Raw genomic sequence first — 17,235 nt, forward strand, 5'->3', positions numbered from 1 at the left:
TAAAAATTGCCCAAATATGAAATTTCCTTCCCACCTCAATATCAAAAGCATATATATACACTTCAGATTTCCCCCTTTCACTAATACTCAATGAAGAAAACATTTTATTCTCTGCTCTGGAAAGTGGTATTACACGTCCGATGTTAAAAGGTTCACTTTTATGCATTAACATTCCCATATTATGAAAATTTAGAGGCTCATAAAATTCTTAAAGTCAAATAGAGTGTACATTAGGTTTTGCTGCTTTAAGATTCCAGGTGATGTAATTTTAGAATCTCGTTAAATTGCTGTTAAACATACATAGTAACCTAATGAGCGTACTGATAACCTACAGTGATCAGAAGTAACATTTGGCCTGCAATGCCCTTATTGTACTTTTTAAAAAACTGGTCACCAAAGTGAGAAACCTTAAGAAAAAGCCCTTGGTCAAACTAGATTTTAATAGATTGTCGTTTTTTATCCTTTGGGTTAGTATATGGAAAAGAATTCTGTATTCTTTAATGCAGAACAATCATAAAGAATGTTATTGTACTGTTGACACCATGCTTTTTTCTTTGTCTGAGAGTATCGCTATTATGAAAACTTCTTAAGACATAAAAATAATTTACTTAGAACGCTTTTTAAAGCAGATATACTTAATATAAAGAGTGTTACTGAAAGTGTACCAGAGAAGAAAGCAAGCCTTTCTCTGAAAATCTGGATTTGGTTGGAGACTCCTCATTTTCTGTCTCTGTCGTAGAGCCAAACTTACTGAGTGGCACTGCTCATAGTGTGAACAAGAGAGGTGTAAAAAGACGAGACCTGGACATCGAAGAGCTTAGAGAGATCCTTTCTTCTCTCTTACCTTTTGTGCGAATTGAACATATTTTACCTATAAACAGTGAAGTCCTAAGTGATGCAGTAAGTGTCTTTTTTCATTTATCCCTTTCATGAAAAGAAAGTGTCTTTTTTTAAAATCATTGTAAATAATTTCTACTAATGGAGTATCATGAAACTAAATTCCATGAGGACAGAGACAGATGTCTGTTTTGTACTGTATCGTGTCCCCAGTGTCTGGCACATGGCACAAATAAATGTTTGGTGGATGAGAGTTGAGTGGATGTCAGTCTTACTTTTGCAAGAGGATAGTTTCTAGTGGAGTTGATCCAGCCATTTATCAGTGTAGATCAAGTAGGAAAGGGTAGAAATTACCTTTGGAGACTCTTTAAGAATAGCAGTAAATCAGAGAGCAGGAGAGAAGGAGATTAGTTCATTGTAAAAGGGATGAATCTTATAATTGTATTTCAGGTAAAAATTAATGGAGCTGACTGATTGTTACTTTCAAAATTTTTTAAGTGAATTTTTTAGACTGTAAGAATTGCTGTAATTAATGGATGGGAAAAATAAATATTCTTCACATATTGGTTTATAACTTTAATATGATGTTGTAAACATCATAATAGTTTATTATTCAACTGCACAGAAACATTATAAAAGTCATCTGGAAAAAAACTGATAAGAATTCTTTTAAGTTCTCTAAAAAGAACATAATTAAGGAGGGATAACTCTTCCATAATGTAAAGTATATTTTAAAACTCTGTTAATCTGTGGTGCTAGCATAATAGAGAAGACAAAATAGCCCAGAAAAAGATCCTGATTAATATAAGAATTAAACATATAATAAGCGAGCTATCACAAATCACTGCAGTACTATACTAACCCATCAGTGGGAGAGGGAAGAAGTGTGCTTAAAGTTAAACCCTCATTTCACTTGCACACAAAATTAATCCCTGTTAGATTGAAGAATTAAATATTACGTTGAAATATGGAAAAACTAGAAGAAAATAATTAAATATTTATGAACTCTCTGATTAGAAAAATGTTCAGTCTCACTAGTCATCACACACACACCAAAGAAAGCAAAATAAAACAGTAAGTTATCATTTTTTTACCTATTAGGTCACTGATTTTTGAAATAATATTACTGTTCCATAGGGGAGATATAGCTGGTACATTGGTAGCATCATCATTAAATTTTGGGAAATAGCCTAAATATCTAATAACAAGGAAAATAAATTACAGCACGACTCCTTGACAGAATATTTTGCTGCCTGCCCTGACCAATGGTTGTAAAGACTAATATAGCAACATAATAATGGAATATAATTTTAGAAAGAAGGATAAAAAAATGTGGGGTGTTTTTTACCTTTTTTTTAACATCTTTATTGGAGTATAATTGCTTTACAATGGTGTGTTAGTTTCTGCTTTATAACAAAGTGAATCAGCTACACATATACATGTATCCCCATATCTCCTCCCTCTTGCATCTCCCTCCCACCCTCCCTATCCCACCCCTCCAGGCGGTCACAAAGCACCAAGCTGATCTCCCTGTGCTATGTGGCTGCTTCCCACTAGCTATCTATTTTACATTTGGTAGTGTTTATATGTCCATATATATACTACCACTCTCTGACTTTGTCCCAGCTTACCCTTCGCCCTCCCCGTGTCCTCAAGTCCATTCTCTAGTAGGTCTGTCTCTTTATTCCCGTCCTGCCCCTAGGTTCTTCATGACCATGTTTTTTTCTTTTTTAGATTCCATATATATGTGTTAGCATACGAAAAATGTGTATTTTTATGTATTCTAAAATTTAGTTAGGTAAAAATTCATTTGAAAAAGACTGGAAGGAAATATATCAACATTATTACAGTTGTAACAGATTAGAGTTGTGGGGTTTTTTTCCTATTTTCAAAATATGTCTATTGCTATATTTTAATTCAACATGATTTTAATGCAGCAATTAGACGTTTATTATATTTAACAAGAATAATATTAAAGAAACAGTGTTTGGTTTTGTTTAAAACCTGGGACCCAAACCAAATTGATCCCTGAGTTTGGTTTAGAAAAAAATTTTAGAACTTTTGTTTAATAGACTTAGAAAATATATATCTCTGCTCTTAATCCCCTGCCTAACACATAGCAAGTCCCCAGTAAAAGTTCGCTAATAATGGCTGTGAACCATAACGCTCTTTCAGTGTGTGCTAAGCACTGTGCCAGGCGCTGCTTATCTTCCTTACCTTCATTTACTCTTCACAGTCACCTCATGGGCTATAGGACTTGATTTATAGTCTCCTAGCATAGATGTGGGAACAACAGGGCCACCACATTTAGTTAGTCGTGCAGTGTCCCATCTCCAGGGCTACCTAGGGGCCCTTAAGGTGAGGCCCAGGTAAAAGGAGATGTCCATGGTCACGTGGCTGTTAAATGGAGAGTTAGGGTTTGAGCCAAGTTCTCCTTCCCTTAGAGCCCCTGCCCCTAATCACCGTGCAGACTGTCCATCCTTGTACTGTAGATACAGGCCCAGGAATGTGCTTGTTTTGTCTTGAGGAGGGTAAGGTGGGGAGGAATCCGTTCCCAGATGAGTAAGGAAAAACACAAATTGGTTCTCATTAAGAGTTCTGAAAGTTAGTCTGACTCATTATATTTTTAATTAGTACAGCTCTTGTTTTTAAAACATCATTCCTCTATGTAGAGAAAAATGGAAAATTGTAGTACCTTTTTATGGCTTGCTGAATCCTTTAAATATTATAGAACATTTGAAGTATTTTTAAATTTCACATATATTCCTAAATTTGTATTTAAATGCTAAAGTTCAAACATTTTGATTTATAGGTATAATTATTTTTATCTTTGTAATATTGTGGTGCTACACAAATCTCTGTTTCTCAAAAAAAAATTTTTTTTTTTCAAGATGAAAAGAGGCTTGATTAGTACTCCTCCATCAGATATGCTTCCTACAACAGAAGGTGGAAAGTCAAATGCCTGGTTGCGGCAAAAAAATGCTGGAATATATGTTCGTCCTCGACTGTTCTCTCCCTATGTAGAAGAAGCAAAGGTAATAAAAACCATTTTAAGATGTTAGACTACTTTGTTACACACTATAAACACAAAGACATTTACTGTGGTATCACTTAAGTATTTGGAAATAGCCTAAATGTCCAATAATAGGGAAAGTGAAAGTAAATTCTAGTTTGCTCACCAGAGGAGTTTTCCAAATGTTGAGTTATCAAGCATGTTTTTATTTTTATAACTTAGGTCATATTAAATTGCATTTTACGTTTTTCTCATCAGTTTTTCTTGCAAACTGTTAGCTTGGAAAAAATTTTTCATTTTAATGAAATGGTCATCAGTATTTTGTGATCTTCAGTGTGGGAGAAATGTTTGAAAGAAGATTGCATACATATTTTCTTCCTTTTGTAAACTAAAGAAATGCCATGACTTCTTGTAACATATTTTTGTAGTGGCTGCTGGAAATTGTGTTTAGTTTTGGAATAATAAGTATACAAACTAAGACAAAATTTTAGGCCTATTAAGTAAAAAGTTGGCATTATGTATATTATAACATAAAGAACTCGCCACGTAAATATGGTAATGGAAAATGAAATACTGCAATTTTTATTAGAAATGTTCAGCCGTAAGTTCTTTGGGGTGACCTTTTGAGGAACTGACAGTCTTTGAAAGTCAGAAATCACCAGTAAGCTTAATGAAATGAACTAACAGGCAAAACAATGTGTTTGGGTATAGAAACATAGTTATCTTAAAATTTTTCTCATTTTTATTGTTGGAGTCCCTAGTTTAAGATATGTCTATGAAAGGATTTGTGAGAGGTTTATTTTATTGAATAGGTTGATAATCTATCCCTTATTGAGTAGTTGACACTTTTTTTTTTCCAGTTTACCAATTTTATTTTATTTTTAACTAATTTGTATTGGAGTATAGTTGATTTACAATGCTGTGGTAGTTCCTGCTGTACAGCAAAGTGAATCAGTTATACGTATGTCCACTCTTTTTATTTATTTATTATTTTTATTTTTTTGCTACACCGCACGACACACGGGATCTTAGTTCCCTGACCAGGAATTGAACCCGTGCCCCCTGCATTGGAAGCACAAAGTCTTAACCACTGGACTGCCAGAGAAGTCCCTATCCACTCTTGTTTAGGTTCTTTTCCCATATGTCACTGCAGAGTATTGAACAGAGTTCCTGGTACCATACAGTAGGTTCTTATTAGTTGTCTATTTTATATATAGTAGTGTGTATATGCCAGTCCCAATCTCCCAATTTATCCCTCCCCCCCACCCCGAGTAGCTGCCACTTTAAATAGTTGTAAAACAGAGGAAAAAAGCAGAATGGTTGGGTCTGGTCTTTCTGAAGTAAGTTCAATGATTAAAGTCACTCAAGCAGCTGAGGCCTCTTGGAAGATTGAGTCTGGTGATAAAAGGCCCGTAATAATCTAGATCTACCCTCCCTTCTGCTCTGTCTCAAAATGGAGCAGCAGTAAGCTGATCAGACAGTCCTCCTGTACCCATGCATAAGCAGAAAAATGCCCCCAGTAAATGTGGAAAATGTTTTTACATGATGCCATTTTGACCGTTCTGCAGTTTGTGGAGATAGATTCATCTGAAACTTACTTAACAATTAGGTTTATGTATAGGTCTGTTGAATTTAATATCAGTCTTTAATATTTTATATTTTGAGCATTTCTTGTTGGCTCTGATATTTATATACATTGTTGTATATACATACATATATACACATATATGTATATTTATATACATATATACATTGTTTTCTTTATAGTAACTTTATGTATAAGTTATTTCTGATTAATTTTATATCCCTTCTTCAAATTTCAAATACTTCAATTAAAAGCAGATTTTTCAGGCTTCCCTGGTGGCGCAGTGGTTAAGAATCTGCCTGCCAATGTAGGGGACACAAGTTCGAGCCCTGGTCCAGGAAGATCCCACGTGCCTCGGAGCAACTAAGCCCGTGCGCCACAACTACTGAGCCTGTGCTCTAGAGCCCGTGAGCCACAACTATTGAGCCCGCATGCCTAGAGCCCGTGCTCCACAACAAGAGAAGACACCGCAATGAGAAGCCCATGCACCACAACAAAGAGTAGCCCCCGCTCGCCGCAACTAGAGAAAGCCCGTGCATAGCAACGAAGACCCAATGTAGAAAAAGATAAATAAAAGTAAATTAAAAAAAAAAAAAAAGCAGATTTTTCAGAAAATGATTCTTTCTTTTCAAAGATGCTCCAAAAAGATCCTTTAAAAATTAAAGAGGTAGGGCTTTCCTGGTGGCGCAGTGGTTGAGAGTCCTCCTGCCGATGCAGGGGATGCGGGTTCGTGCCCCGGTCCGGGAAGATCCCACATGCCGCAGAACGGCTGGGCCCGTGAGCCATGGCCGCTGAGCCTGCGCGTCCGGAGCCTGTGCTCCGCAACGGGAGAGGCCACAGCAGTGAGAGGCCTGCGTACCGCAACAAAACAAAACAACAACAACAAAAAATTAAAGAGGTAGGAAAAAATTAAAGAGATTAGGGTACTTTTTGCTTTCACCACTAATTTTAAGCTTCATACACTGGAAACAATAAATTAATTCCCTTTTTATATGATGATGGCGGTAATCTTTCTCTAAATGTGATTTAGCAGAGGTGTAAGGTTGACTAATTCTGTTAATACTGAATTGTTTTCAGTCAGTGCTAGACGAGATGATGGTGGAACAAACAGATCTTGTGCGTTTGAGAATGGTTAGAATGTCCAATGTGCCAGACACACTTTACATGGTCAACAGTGCCGTGCCACAGTGCTGTCACGTGATCAGCCACCAGCAGATCAGCAGTAGCCAGTCAAGCCCTCCTTCGGTTGTAGCAAATGAAATCCCAGGTAAGGCAGTAACCTTGTTTCAGGCATTATATTTAAATGAATGATCATATTTTGGATAGTCAGGACTTAAAAAATTATTTGAATAAAAGAATGAATATATTTAAAAGACTTTTGAAATATCCTGAGATCCAGAAGAGAATATATGCAAGTAAAATTTTATTTGTGAACTAATAATGCAGTTCAGGAGCTGTTTGGTATTACCAAGAGCCTTTTGGACACAGTGAAATTTTAAAACCTTAAAAAATAATTAGAAGTATATAAATTACTATCTTTCCAGGAAATTAAAATACTATCAAAAATTTATGAGAAGATTCTGATGCAAAACACATGCTTTTTTCTTGCGTTCAACAGGTGGTCTTTTGTGTAGCTCAGGTATTGTGCCTACAAACTATTTCTCTTCTTCCAGTTCCTCGTCTCCTCATTATGAAAGACATGGTCAGACGTCTGCAGGAGCTACGACACACTGAGCAGGTGCAGAGAGCCTACGCACTTAACTGTGGGGAAGGCGCCACAGTGAGCTATGAAATTCAGATTCGAGTATTGAGAGAGTTCGGGCTTGCAGATGCTGCTGCAGAGCTCTTGCAGGTGGGAAACGGCACTAAACCATTTAAAATAGGGAGCCTTGTGTTAGATTGTCAGTTATTATTAATAATGAAAATATTATGGTATTCTTTTGGATTTTGTGATGTTGTGTTATATGTCATATTTTAAAATTTGCAATTTGTGATTTCTAATTCTAAATAAATATTCAATTTTTTATACTTGAAAAAAGATTAAAATATAAGGAGCCTTGACTGTCACTCAAGCAGTATTTTACATATCCCAAGGAGCCCTTGTAGCGTGTCTTTTTCTTTGTACGTGCTCTTTGACGGTCCCTGGTGTCTTGGATGACCTGAAAGCCCCCAGTGAGAGGCAGTGTGGTAGAGTGGACAGGGCACAGTCTCTGGAGTGAGAACTGGGTTTATATCCTGGCTCTGCTGTTTACCAATTAGTTAACTTGGAGCACGTTACTTAACCACTCTGTGCATCAGTTTCTTTACCTGTAAAATGAATTGTTGTGAAGATAAGAGCTGCTGTATGTAAAGCAACTATGCCTCTTGTATATATTAAGCACATAAATGCTAACTGCTAAAAGTTCATGGTGTGTACGCCCAAGAGAAGTGGAAGAGAAAGTAGAAAATTCTGACCTTCCTCTGCTTTCTGTCCCTGGTTTGGTCACTAGGTATCAGGTTTTAGCCTACTACATACGTAACAGACCTTCCATATGCCCCTCTTTTTCCCTCTCTTCTCCCCTTTATTATAAGAATTTTTTTTTTGCATGATGGTTCAAACCCTATAAGCATGAGAATCAAGGAATGAGTGCTTTTTATTTTTTTTTAACTAGCACGAAGAAACCCATTTCTAGTAATTATTTGGTACAAAAAGCAGTAGCATTTTTGTATAAAATGTGTAAAGTAGTCTTCACAGCAACTAAAGTAGAGCCTAAAATAAAATTTAATTTCATCTGGTCAAGTGATTGAATTGTTTTCTTGCCACTAACTGCAAACCACTTTAGCCTGAGTTTTCAAAGGGGAACATGGTATGGTGGCCTTAGGCAAGGAGCAGGCCATTTTTAGGTTCTTTTTTTTTTTTTTCCACCATTTTTAGGTTCTTGATTTTCAATTTTTACTGTGGTTTCCATCTCTAAAACAGGCTTGTTTTCTGTTCATTTCTATGCTCTTTGCCATTCTAAATTGTATCTTAATTTGATCTCTTAAATTGTGTAAGTTTTACAATTTAAGAATTTCCATATAGTGTTTATCAAAATATTAATCAAACTTATTTCTATATAATAGGTAAGGAATAGTATTTTGTAGTTTTTATTTCAGACTGAAAGTGTACAGATGTTTTGCCAGAAAGTTCTAGAATCCTCACTTATATGCCTTTTCCTCCTTTTTAAAAATTTTTTAATTTTTTTAATTTTTTAAACATCTTTATTGGAGTATAATTGTTTACAATGGTGTGTTAGTTCCTACTTTTGTTTTTATTTTTTTATTTTTTTATTTTTTTGGCGGTACGCGGGCCTCTCACTATTGTGGCCTCTCCCGTTGCGGAGCACAGGCTCTGGACACGCAGGCTCAGTGGCCATGGCTCACGGGCCCAGCTGCTCCACGGCACATGGGACCTTCCCGGACCGGGGCACGAACCCGTGTCCCCTGCATCGGCAGGCAGACTCTCAACCACTGCCCCACCAGGGAAGCCCCCTCCTTTTGTTTTTAATGTTAATTTTATTTTCTTAGCAAAGACGTATTTGCATTAGGTTTTATTTCCTGTTTTTGATTATCACATAATCTTGCAAGAGATTACTGACCTGCTTTCTGGAGTATTCACTTACACTGCTCTCCTTGATAGCTGCTGCGCTCTACCCTTTTATACTGTTTTTGAGGTAATTTTTCCTTGGGCTTTTGGCCTAGAAAAGTCTGTTGTGCCTTTTACTGTTGCTGAATGTGGTTTTCCTAGGTAGTCGCTTAACTCAGCCTGTAAATTTCTGTCCAGGAAATCTGCTAACAAATATCCTACCTTGTTTATCCCCCCATTCTTTCTTAGAATCCTCACAAGTTCTTTCCTGATGAACGTTTTGGAGATGAAAGTCCACTCTTGACAATGAGGCAGTCTGGGAGATGTCGAGTTAGCAGTAACCCCGCTGCAGAAACCGTGTTTACAGATCCGGACTCTTTTGTGGCCTTCCATCCACCCTTGCCACCTCCACCACCGCCGTACCACCCCCCAGCTACCCCAGTCCATCACCACCTCAAAGCGGGCTGGAGACAAAGACCTCCCAGCCAACACCCTTCACGTTCGTTCTCTTATCCCTGTAATCATTCACTGTTTCACTCCAGAGCAGCTCCTAAAGCAGTGCCCCCTCCAGTCTGTTTGCCAGGTGTTCAAGCAGCAGGACCTGACTGTCCCGGCACCACAGGGCTGGGGAGACAGACGGTAGCCGCCGCCGCCTCAGCAGCAGTAGTATCTGAGAGACAAGTGGTAAGTTTGCACCTCAGTAACCTACCTAAAATTACAAGCTTCTGGAATGTTAGAAGCAATTTCCTTGGCCCCTGGGACTCAGCGGTGCCCAGAAGTGTTACTGACAAGCTGAAAGCATAGACTTAAGGGAGTATGGGAAGGGGAGAGAAAAAGAGAGTGTAGGGGGATGAAAAAGGACGGAGAAGAGAGACGAGGTGTTTGCGGTGGGAGTAGGCCAGGGCCTTCCCTTATGTTCGCGTGCAGGTATCCAGAAGGGTGGGGTTACTGGACAATGCAGATGACGTTACCGGTTTCATAGTGTGCTGTTCAAGCACGTGTCAAGAGTCTGGCCCCGACCTCTATTCTGTAGAGTCTACTATTCTACCAAAGGCTTTGTTGGGGCAGGAAGGGAAAGCTACTTGTAGCTGAGTACACCATCGGGAACAATGTGGCAGAAGACTCCTCGTTCATAAAATGGGCAGAAAATTAACCCGCATGCATGTCTCTGCCTCTAGCAAGCTATTCCATCAGAACACTCATTTGACTGGAAATCACAGTCGCTAGCGCTAGTAGGTAGTAAATTAAGCAAGAATTCTTTGCTTGATCTTGCACTGCATTAGAGGCTGAATTTCTGTTTTATATAATACATTTGGAAAAAAAACAGTGGTGATTTTTAAGTCTGCCTGCTTAGTCACATACTGTTAATAGTGTTCAATATAGAGAAGAACAAAAGATACATATATTAGTTAAGGGACTCTACATTAAAAGATGGCCTTTTGGAAGCTGTGGACTAGTGTACGCCTTGGGTCACATTATGGTCCTTCCTCACCTTATACCCTTCTATCCGCTTTCCCTGCTGTCCCCCCGAACCCCTCCAAAAAGAAGAAACAGCAAAGATTGATAGTGTTGAATAAACCAAATTCCCATCTTATTGGCCTGGCCCTCAGTTCTACAGTTACAAAAGTTCTACTACTGTATATTTTATTTATTTATTTATTTATTTATTTATTATAAATTTATTTATTTATTCTTGGCTGCGTTGGGTCTTCGTTGCTGCACGTGGGCTTTCTCTAGTGGCGGCGAGCAGGGGCTACTTTTCGTTGTGGTGCACAGGCTTCTCATCGCAGTGGCTTCTCTTGTTGCGGAGCACGGGCTCTAGGCGCATGGGCTTCAGTAGTTGTGGCTCGCGGGTTCTAGAGTGCAGGCTCAGTAGTTGTGGTGCGCGGGCTTAGTTGCTCCGCAGCATGTGGGATCTTCCTGGAACAGGGATCGAACCCGTGTCCCCTGTATTGGCAGGCAGATTCTTAGCCGCTGCGCCACCAGGGAAGTCCTACTTTATATTTTAATTAAAACTCCCGTCAAAGGTGTTTTATCTGTATGTTCATTACAGTCTTGATTATAATAATGAAAAATTGGAAACAACCTTAAGGTCCAACAGTGGAAGAATGGTTGAGAAGTCATGCCTCATCAATACGGTGGAGAACAGTATGCAGTAATTTAAATAGTATTAATGGCAGTGTTATATATGCACTAAATTTTATGAAAATATGTGTGCAAAATATAAAAGGTGAGAGAACTGCTTCAAAATGCTAATAACAATGGTTATCTCAAGTAGGGAAGTTTAGGGTTTTTGTGGGGGTTTTGCCTTATAGCTTTCTATATTTTTATCATTTTAAAAATAAGCAGGGGAATTCCCTGATGGTCCATGGAATCCAGGTTAGGACTCCATGCTTCCACTGCCGGGGGCCTGGGTTCGATCCCTGGTCGGGGAGCTAAAATCCCACAAGCTGCGTGGCACAGCCAAAAAAAAAAAAAAAAAAGCATGTATCATTTTTCTAAGAGGAAACAAAAATCAGTGAACATCATTTGAAAAAGAGGGAGTCTTGGGCCATTTTCTTTTAACCCTCCCCCTGTTTTGTTTCTGTTTGCAGTGTACACAACCTGTGCTAAATGATCTAATGCCAGATATCGCCATGGGAGTGTCCACACTGTCACTCAAGGACAGGAGGCTTCCCGAACTTGCTGTAGACACAGAATTAAGCCAGTCAGTTTCTGAAGTAGGACCAGGGCCTCCCCAGCATCTATCGTGTATTCCACAGAGGCATACACACACATCTCGAAAGAAACACACACTAGAGCAAAAACCAGACACTCGAGAAAATCAGCAGGAATATCCAGATTTCTATGACTTCTCGAACGCTGCTTGTAGACCGTCTACTCCGGCTCCTGGCAGACGCAGCCCTTCCCCTCCGCAAGGTGGATATTTTGGTCCCGATTTGTATAGCCACAATAAGGCATCACCAAGTGGCTTAAAGTCAGCCTACCTACCTGGCCAGACCTCTCCTAAAAAGCAGGAAGAAGCTAGGAGAGAATATCCACTTTCCCCTGATGGGCATCTGCACAGACAAAAGAATGAGCCGGTACACCTCGATGTTGTTGAGCAGCCTCCCCAGCGGTCGGACTTTCCTTTGGCAGCCCCAGAAAATGCCGGCAACGGTCCAGCCCATGTCAGGGGGCGAACAGCAGTGGAAACTGACTTGACTTTTGGGCTGACTCCTAACCGACCTTCACATTCTGCATGTAACTCTGAAGCTCCAGAAGAGAGATCTGGTAGAAGACTGGCAGACAGCGAGTCCTTGGGCCATGGAGCTCCGCGAAATACAGATTTGGAAAGGGAAGATTCAATCAGCAGAGGAAGGAGGTCACCAAGCAAGCCAGACTTCCTCTACAAAAAGTCTGCCCTTTGAGAGCAACCTCCAAGTCGTCTGTGCCTGAGATGTGAAACATCCCATTTTATGATGTAACCCAACAACTTAGAGTATTGATGCCAGCTGATAACTCAGTTTCACGTTATTTTATTCTAGTTTTTGTATATACACGTCTGTTAGACATGGCATGCTAAGAGGGTTATTCTGAATGCTGCGTCTGTTTTGTGTTGGAACAATTGTGTGGGGGAAGCATTTTTAAGAGCAAGCAAGCTGGCACTTTTTTTTTTTTCTCTTTACAAATGATGGAATTTTTTTGCACTTGTACTTTTATCTGTATTGTTTTTATATCAGTATGTTAAACTTTATTGCCACATTTAAAGGACTGTATTTTCATACTTTTTTGCATTTTACCTTTCATCTAGCAATTTCCACGTGCATTGGATTGCACACTAAGATGTATTTTCTTATGAAATAGTTCTGTGTTTATTTTTTAATTATAGAAATTCCAAAGAACAGCACATCAAAATGCTCCTCTCTTTTCAGTAATTGTTTTAGTTCAGAAATCTTCCTGCTCAGTCTTCATAAGTCTAACGTCGTACTTTTTAAATGAGTCTTGGGAGCTGGTCTTCATTCCTCCAGCAGGAATCCAGTCAGGATCCTGAAGTTTCCTGGTTCAGTAAAGAACAAGAAGGAGAAAAGCCTTTTGTGTCCAGACTCAAGCTGTTGCTTTATTCACAGTGCAGATGCTGTTAGAATCACTGCAGATTCTGGTAGTGTGGATTAGAGTTTCACTAGATGAGGTTCTAAAGCGATCGGCTTTCCTGGAATCCTAAAGAAGTGGAATTAGCGAAGTAACTTAAGCCTGCCCTGCGGGGTTGCCGGTTCTGAGCTGCGACTCTCCAGATGTCGGGGGAGTGACTGCTTGCTGCCTTCAGTTGTCTTGCTCTCTGTGGGAAAAAAACAAAAGGGCTTCAGCCTTACGGATGTCATTTGGTGTTTGTAAGCAGATATTTTCTTTTAAGTGTTTTTCAAAGTGTGTCTGAATTTTGGTTTCCTTTAAAGAAGTTGTTGTATAATGCATAATGCTTTGTCACCAAAAAAGAAAAAGAAACCTTTTTTTTTTTCCTTCGGTGAAATACTACATGTCCTACTTGAACTCCACTGGGGACGCTGGTTTGGGATTTTACTGAACCACTGAGCACATGGGATCTTTTAAGATCCTCTCCCTTAGAAGGGCAATGTGTGAGCTAAGGACTGTTTTTTTCTTACTCTCCAATGTAAATACATTAGTATTTGAGTTTTTAAATCACTTCAGCATTATTTGAGCATTCACTTTCTATTTTTACACATACACACACAGCCGTAGCACTTAGAAGAAAAGAGACTTTCTGAACACTCCCTCCCGTGAAGGATGTTGGGAGCCTCTTCTCTGTGTATGTATATATATAAAAAACTCTGAATCACTCACACTCACTCTAAAACTATGCAGGGCTAGGGAGCCTTTACAAGCTACCATATAAATGAATGACATGCACTTTTAAGTAAATAGGTTTCTATTGGGTGTCAAGAACTCTGATTTCTCCCGAAACTGTAGTTTCTCTTACAGTCTTTTCCTACTTTTACCCTGTGGATATACACTCAGGAATAATCTGACATTTTAAAAAATCCTAACAGTAGGTAGTCTTAAAGATGGGAACACATCAGTTTGTCTGTCTACACCGGCAAACCGCTGCCACTCGCTCTGCTGCCTGGCTAGTTAGCTGCTGCCCGTACGTCCCTCGATGTCGGCCAAGCTGCACACCGAGCCCCAGATCTCCCAGAGTCAACACCAGGCTACTGTGAGGTCGGCTACACATCGTCGCCTTTGAGGCTCCTTTTTTTTAAAGATGAAAAACGTTAGGACTCTGTTCTCATTTTTAGTAGGTTTTTGACTTTATGATAGATGACGGTGTCTTTTGAAGCCAATCTCAGTCTGTCTCTCCTCAGAAACACAAAGTGTTAATTCCATCATATTCCTTAATGTGTATTTATATACATGTGTTGACATGAATTATTTTGATACAGTTTTAAATTTCTATTCTGAATTCAGACTGTGCTGTGCTGGTACTGCAAAGAAGAGTGAGCAGACATAGTTGGTGGGGGAAATCTTTCTCATCTCCAACCTGTTTTTTTTAAAAATGTTAGACAAGAGCTATTGGTGCCACACATGCATTTTTCTGAAAATTTATTAAATATTCTTTCACGTCCCTAAAATATAATTATAAAAGAAGTGGCCACTGTTCATAGTTTTATTTAATTTATGAAGTTTGCTTTTAATAATTTAGTAGCATACCTGGCTAAACTCTATGTATAGAGAGAAACGCGCTGTGGATCGTGGACTGCTGTGACTTCCAGAAGGGAAACAGATGTGGGTTTAGTGTTAGGGTAGGTGTTAGTGGACTTTTAATGTATCTTTGAAGTATGGTCAGTAGGGTAGATTGAATAGCTATGTGCCTCTGGCTTTTGAACCCATCTATTCAGTTTTCTTTGATGCTTACTAAGCATTAAATTCTTTCAGTGCTGTACGAAGATAAATGTGAAGTCTGAGTAAGATTGCTCTCAGAAATAAACATGTATAATATAAAATTTAGGCCACGGGACCTAGCATTTTACTCGGTGTAGAAATTTCATGAGAACCAAATCTCAACATACCAGATCTCCTCTCAAGGCCATGGACAATCAGGCCATTAGACAATCGCCACCTTTGGTGTCCGCCGTGTCGAGGTTAGCGAATACCAGTTAGAGCCTGGAGCGGAAGGAGAAGATCTACGTTTCTTCAAGATGCTGTTGGTCTGTTTCTTATATTTCTGTTTTAGTTTTGTGATTTTGATTAGTAATTTCAGTTCAGAGTCACCTGTGACTCCTAAGGGAAAAAGATAGCAGCATGAAAGGCAAAAATTATTCCTGAAAAAATCGTTGTTTGAATTTACCATGTACTATACATACTCTTTTTCACACGCCCCTGTAGCTTTTTCTAGGCATGTCCCTAGACCTAATCTCTCCTGACATTTTGGTAACCAGGTAGATTTTAAATGAGTTCTTTTTATTTGAGTCTTTTGGGGTTTTTTTTGGTTGAACTCTATGAAACTTTGCTTAATTCTTGTTTCTGCTTCCTTAACAAACTGTTCTTTATTGAGTTTTCTTTGGATTTGTTGTCCAAGCTCTAGCAGCAGTGGACCATACGTGTCCCTTTGGGTTTAGGTGATGGTGGAGGGGAAACAGCATATGCAGCAGCAGCAGCAGGGTGCAAAGATGACCCCCACGTGTTGGCAGCAGCGGGACGCAAAGATGATCCCCGCGTGCTGGTCTCTAGAGGTGAAAGATGAACACTTCTCAGTAACTACTCATCAAAATACGAATTTTCATGTTGAAATCCGCCTTTTAGGGGAAAATGTGTTTCCTGAAACACTTGTAAGATACTGGTTTTGCAATTCTAAGGCATTTATGTTTTTATCTTAGGACTGAACTCAAAGGGAAATGTTTGCCTTTTTTTTTTTAATTATTTGGTTGACCTTCAACTTACTGTTGAAAGTTACTATTAAAGCAGCAGTGATGGGTGCTATTCCCCGTTCTGCAGTGGTTTACTTTGTCTACTAAGGAGTTTACTTTAAAACCTCATTACAGATAACCTTACTAAAAGAATTACCGTCACACACTAAAGTGTATTGTATTATTTTCCATTAACACTGTTGTACGAACAGTGTTTTATGAAATGTTAAGTTGTCTTTTTGTCCTGTCGATTGCAATAGGTGTTATGTAATTGTTGTATTGGCAAGTTTTTTGATTTTTCTTTTCCTCTAGAGACGCCTCAGACCATGAGTCAATCTTCCATATTCTGAATATTATAATGCTGTGGCCGTTTCTATAGAAAGATTACTTGCAAGTGTGTGTCTTGAAAATAACTTCTTGTGTCTCTGTGTTTACGTGGGTTCTGTCTAAGAGCTGAAATGAGCTCTGGAAGCTTCATCGTGTACCTGCACGTGACTGTGTATCTGGGTTCCATGGGCACGTGGGACGGAATCCTGCTCTTAGGTGGGGTGGCTGAACGATAAAGATTCCTGAACTCCACTTGCTGTTTGTGTACCACGTCTGTGCATCAGAGAGGTGGTATCTTCTACAACACTGCATTTCTTGTGGTTGTGCTGTTACTGGTATAAAGTCAAGTGCCTTCAATGCTAAAGGCTCAGAAATTTTTCTTAAACTGATTTCATGTCCTATGCAAGTGTTTTCTACAACCTGCATAACCAGTACTTTGTAAAACTTGTTTACGCTTCAAATGTACATAGTGTTTTTTAAAGAAATATATAGTATTTTTATTTAGGTACCTCCAAACTTGAATTCGTCTGTGTGAAGCATTGTAAAATGATACATTTCTCTTTTGAGTATCATTACAGTTGTACAAAGGTTTTCACTGGTTCTATTTTTCTACTGTTACTGACAAGCATGTAACACTGACTTTATCCTACATATAGTTGGCGTTTCAAATAAATGGCTTGGATAGAACCCGCTGAGTTGGATACAGTCTGTTTTAGCAGGTAGCACACAGCCCTCAGTTATAGAAGCAATGTTGTCCCCACCTCTAGGTAGAAGTGGGAGGTTTTCTAGGTGGACTTCTCCTCTGTCTCTATGCTTTCAGTTATTCAGAGGCTTTTTTCAAGTATTATGGATTTCTTGGAAATACTATGTTTCATTTGATTCAAGTTCAGAATTTTCTGTGATTTCACTGGGGCATTTCTGAGAGATTTCATTTTACAATTTGAGCAAAAAAGTAACTTGCACAGGGGTC

General features: G+C 38.9%; 1 protein-coding gene across 2 annotated transcripts in view; it reads left to right on the forward strand.

Moving 5' to 3' along the window:
• The window catches only part of BTBD7 (BTB domain containing 7), an 81,377-nt gene extending 64,425 nt beyond the window's left edge, over positions 1–16,952 (forward strand). For both annotated transcript variants that reach the window (XM_060166343.1, XM_060166431.1), the window contains exons 6-11: positions 740–900; positions 3,729–3,872; positions 6,513–6,702; positions 7,109–7,287; positions 9,289–9,723; positions 11,634–16,952. In XM_060166343.1, the coding sequence (XP_060022326.1) occupies positions 740–900; positions 3,729–3,872; positions 6,513–6,702; positions 7,109–7,287; positions 9,289–9,723; positions 11,634–12,449 (1,925 nt within the window). In that variant the 3' untranslated portion in view covers positions 12,450–16,952. The remainder of the gene's footprint in view (positions 1–739; positions 901–3,728; positions 3,873–6,512; positions 6,703–7,108; positions 7,288–9,288; positions 9,724–11,633) is intronic.
• Positions 16,953–17,235: the final 283 nt, after the last annotated feature.

Source organism: Lagenorhynchus albirostris, chromosome 1, assembly GCF_949774975.1.
Source record: "Lagenorhynchus albirostris chromosome 1, mLagAlb1.1, whole genome shotgun sequence".
In the NCBI taxonomy this organism is placed as follows: Eukaryota; Metazoa; Chordata; class Mammalia; order Artiodactyla; family Delphinidae; genus Lagenorhynchus; species Lagenorhynchus albirostris.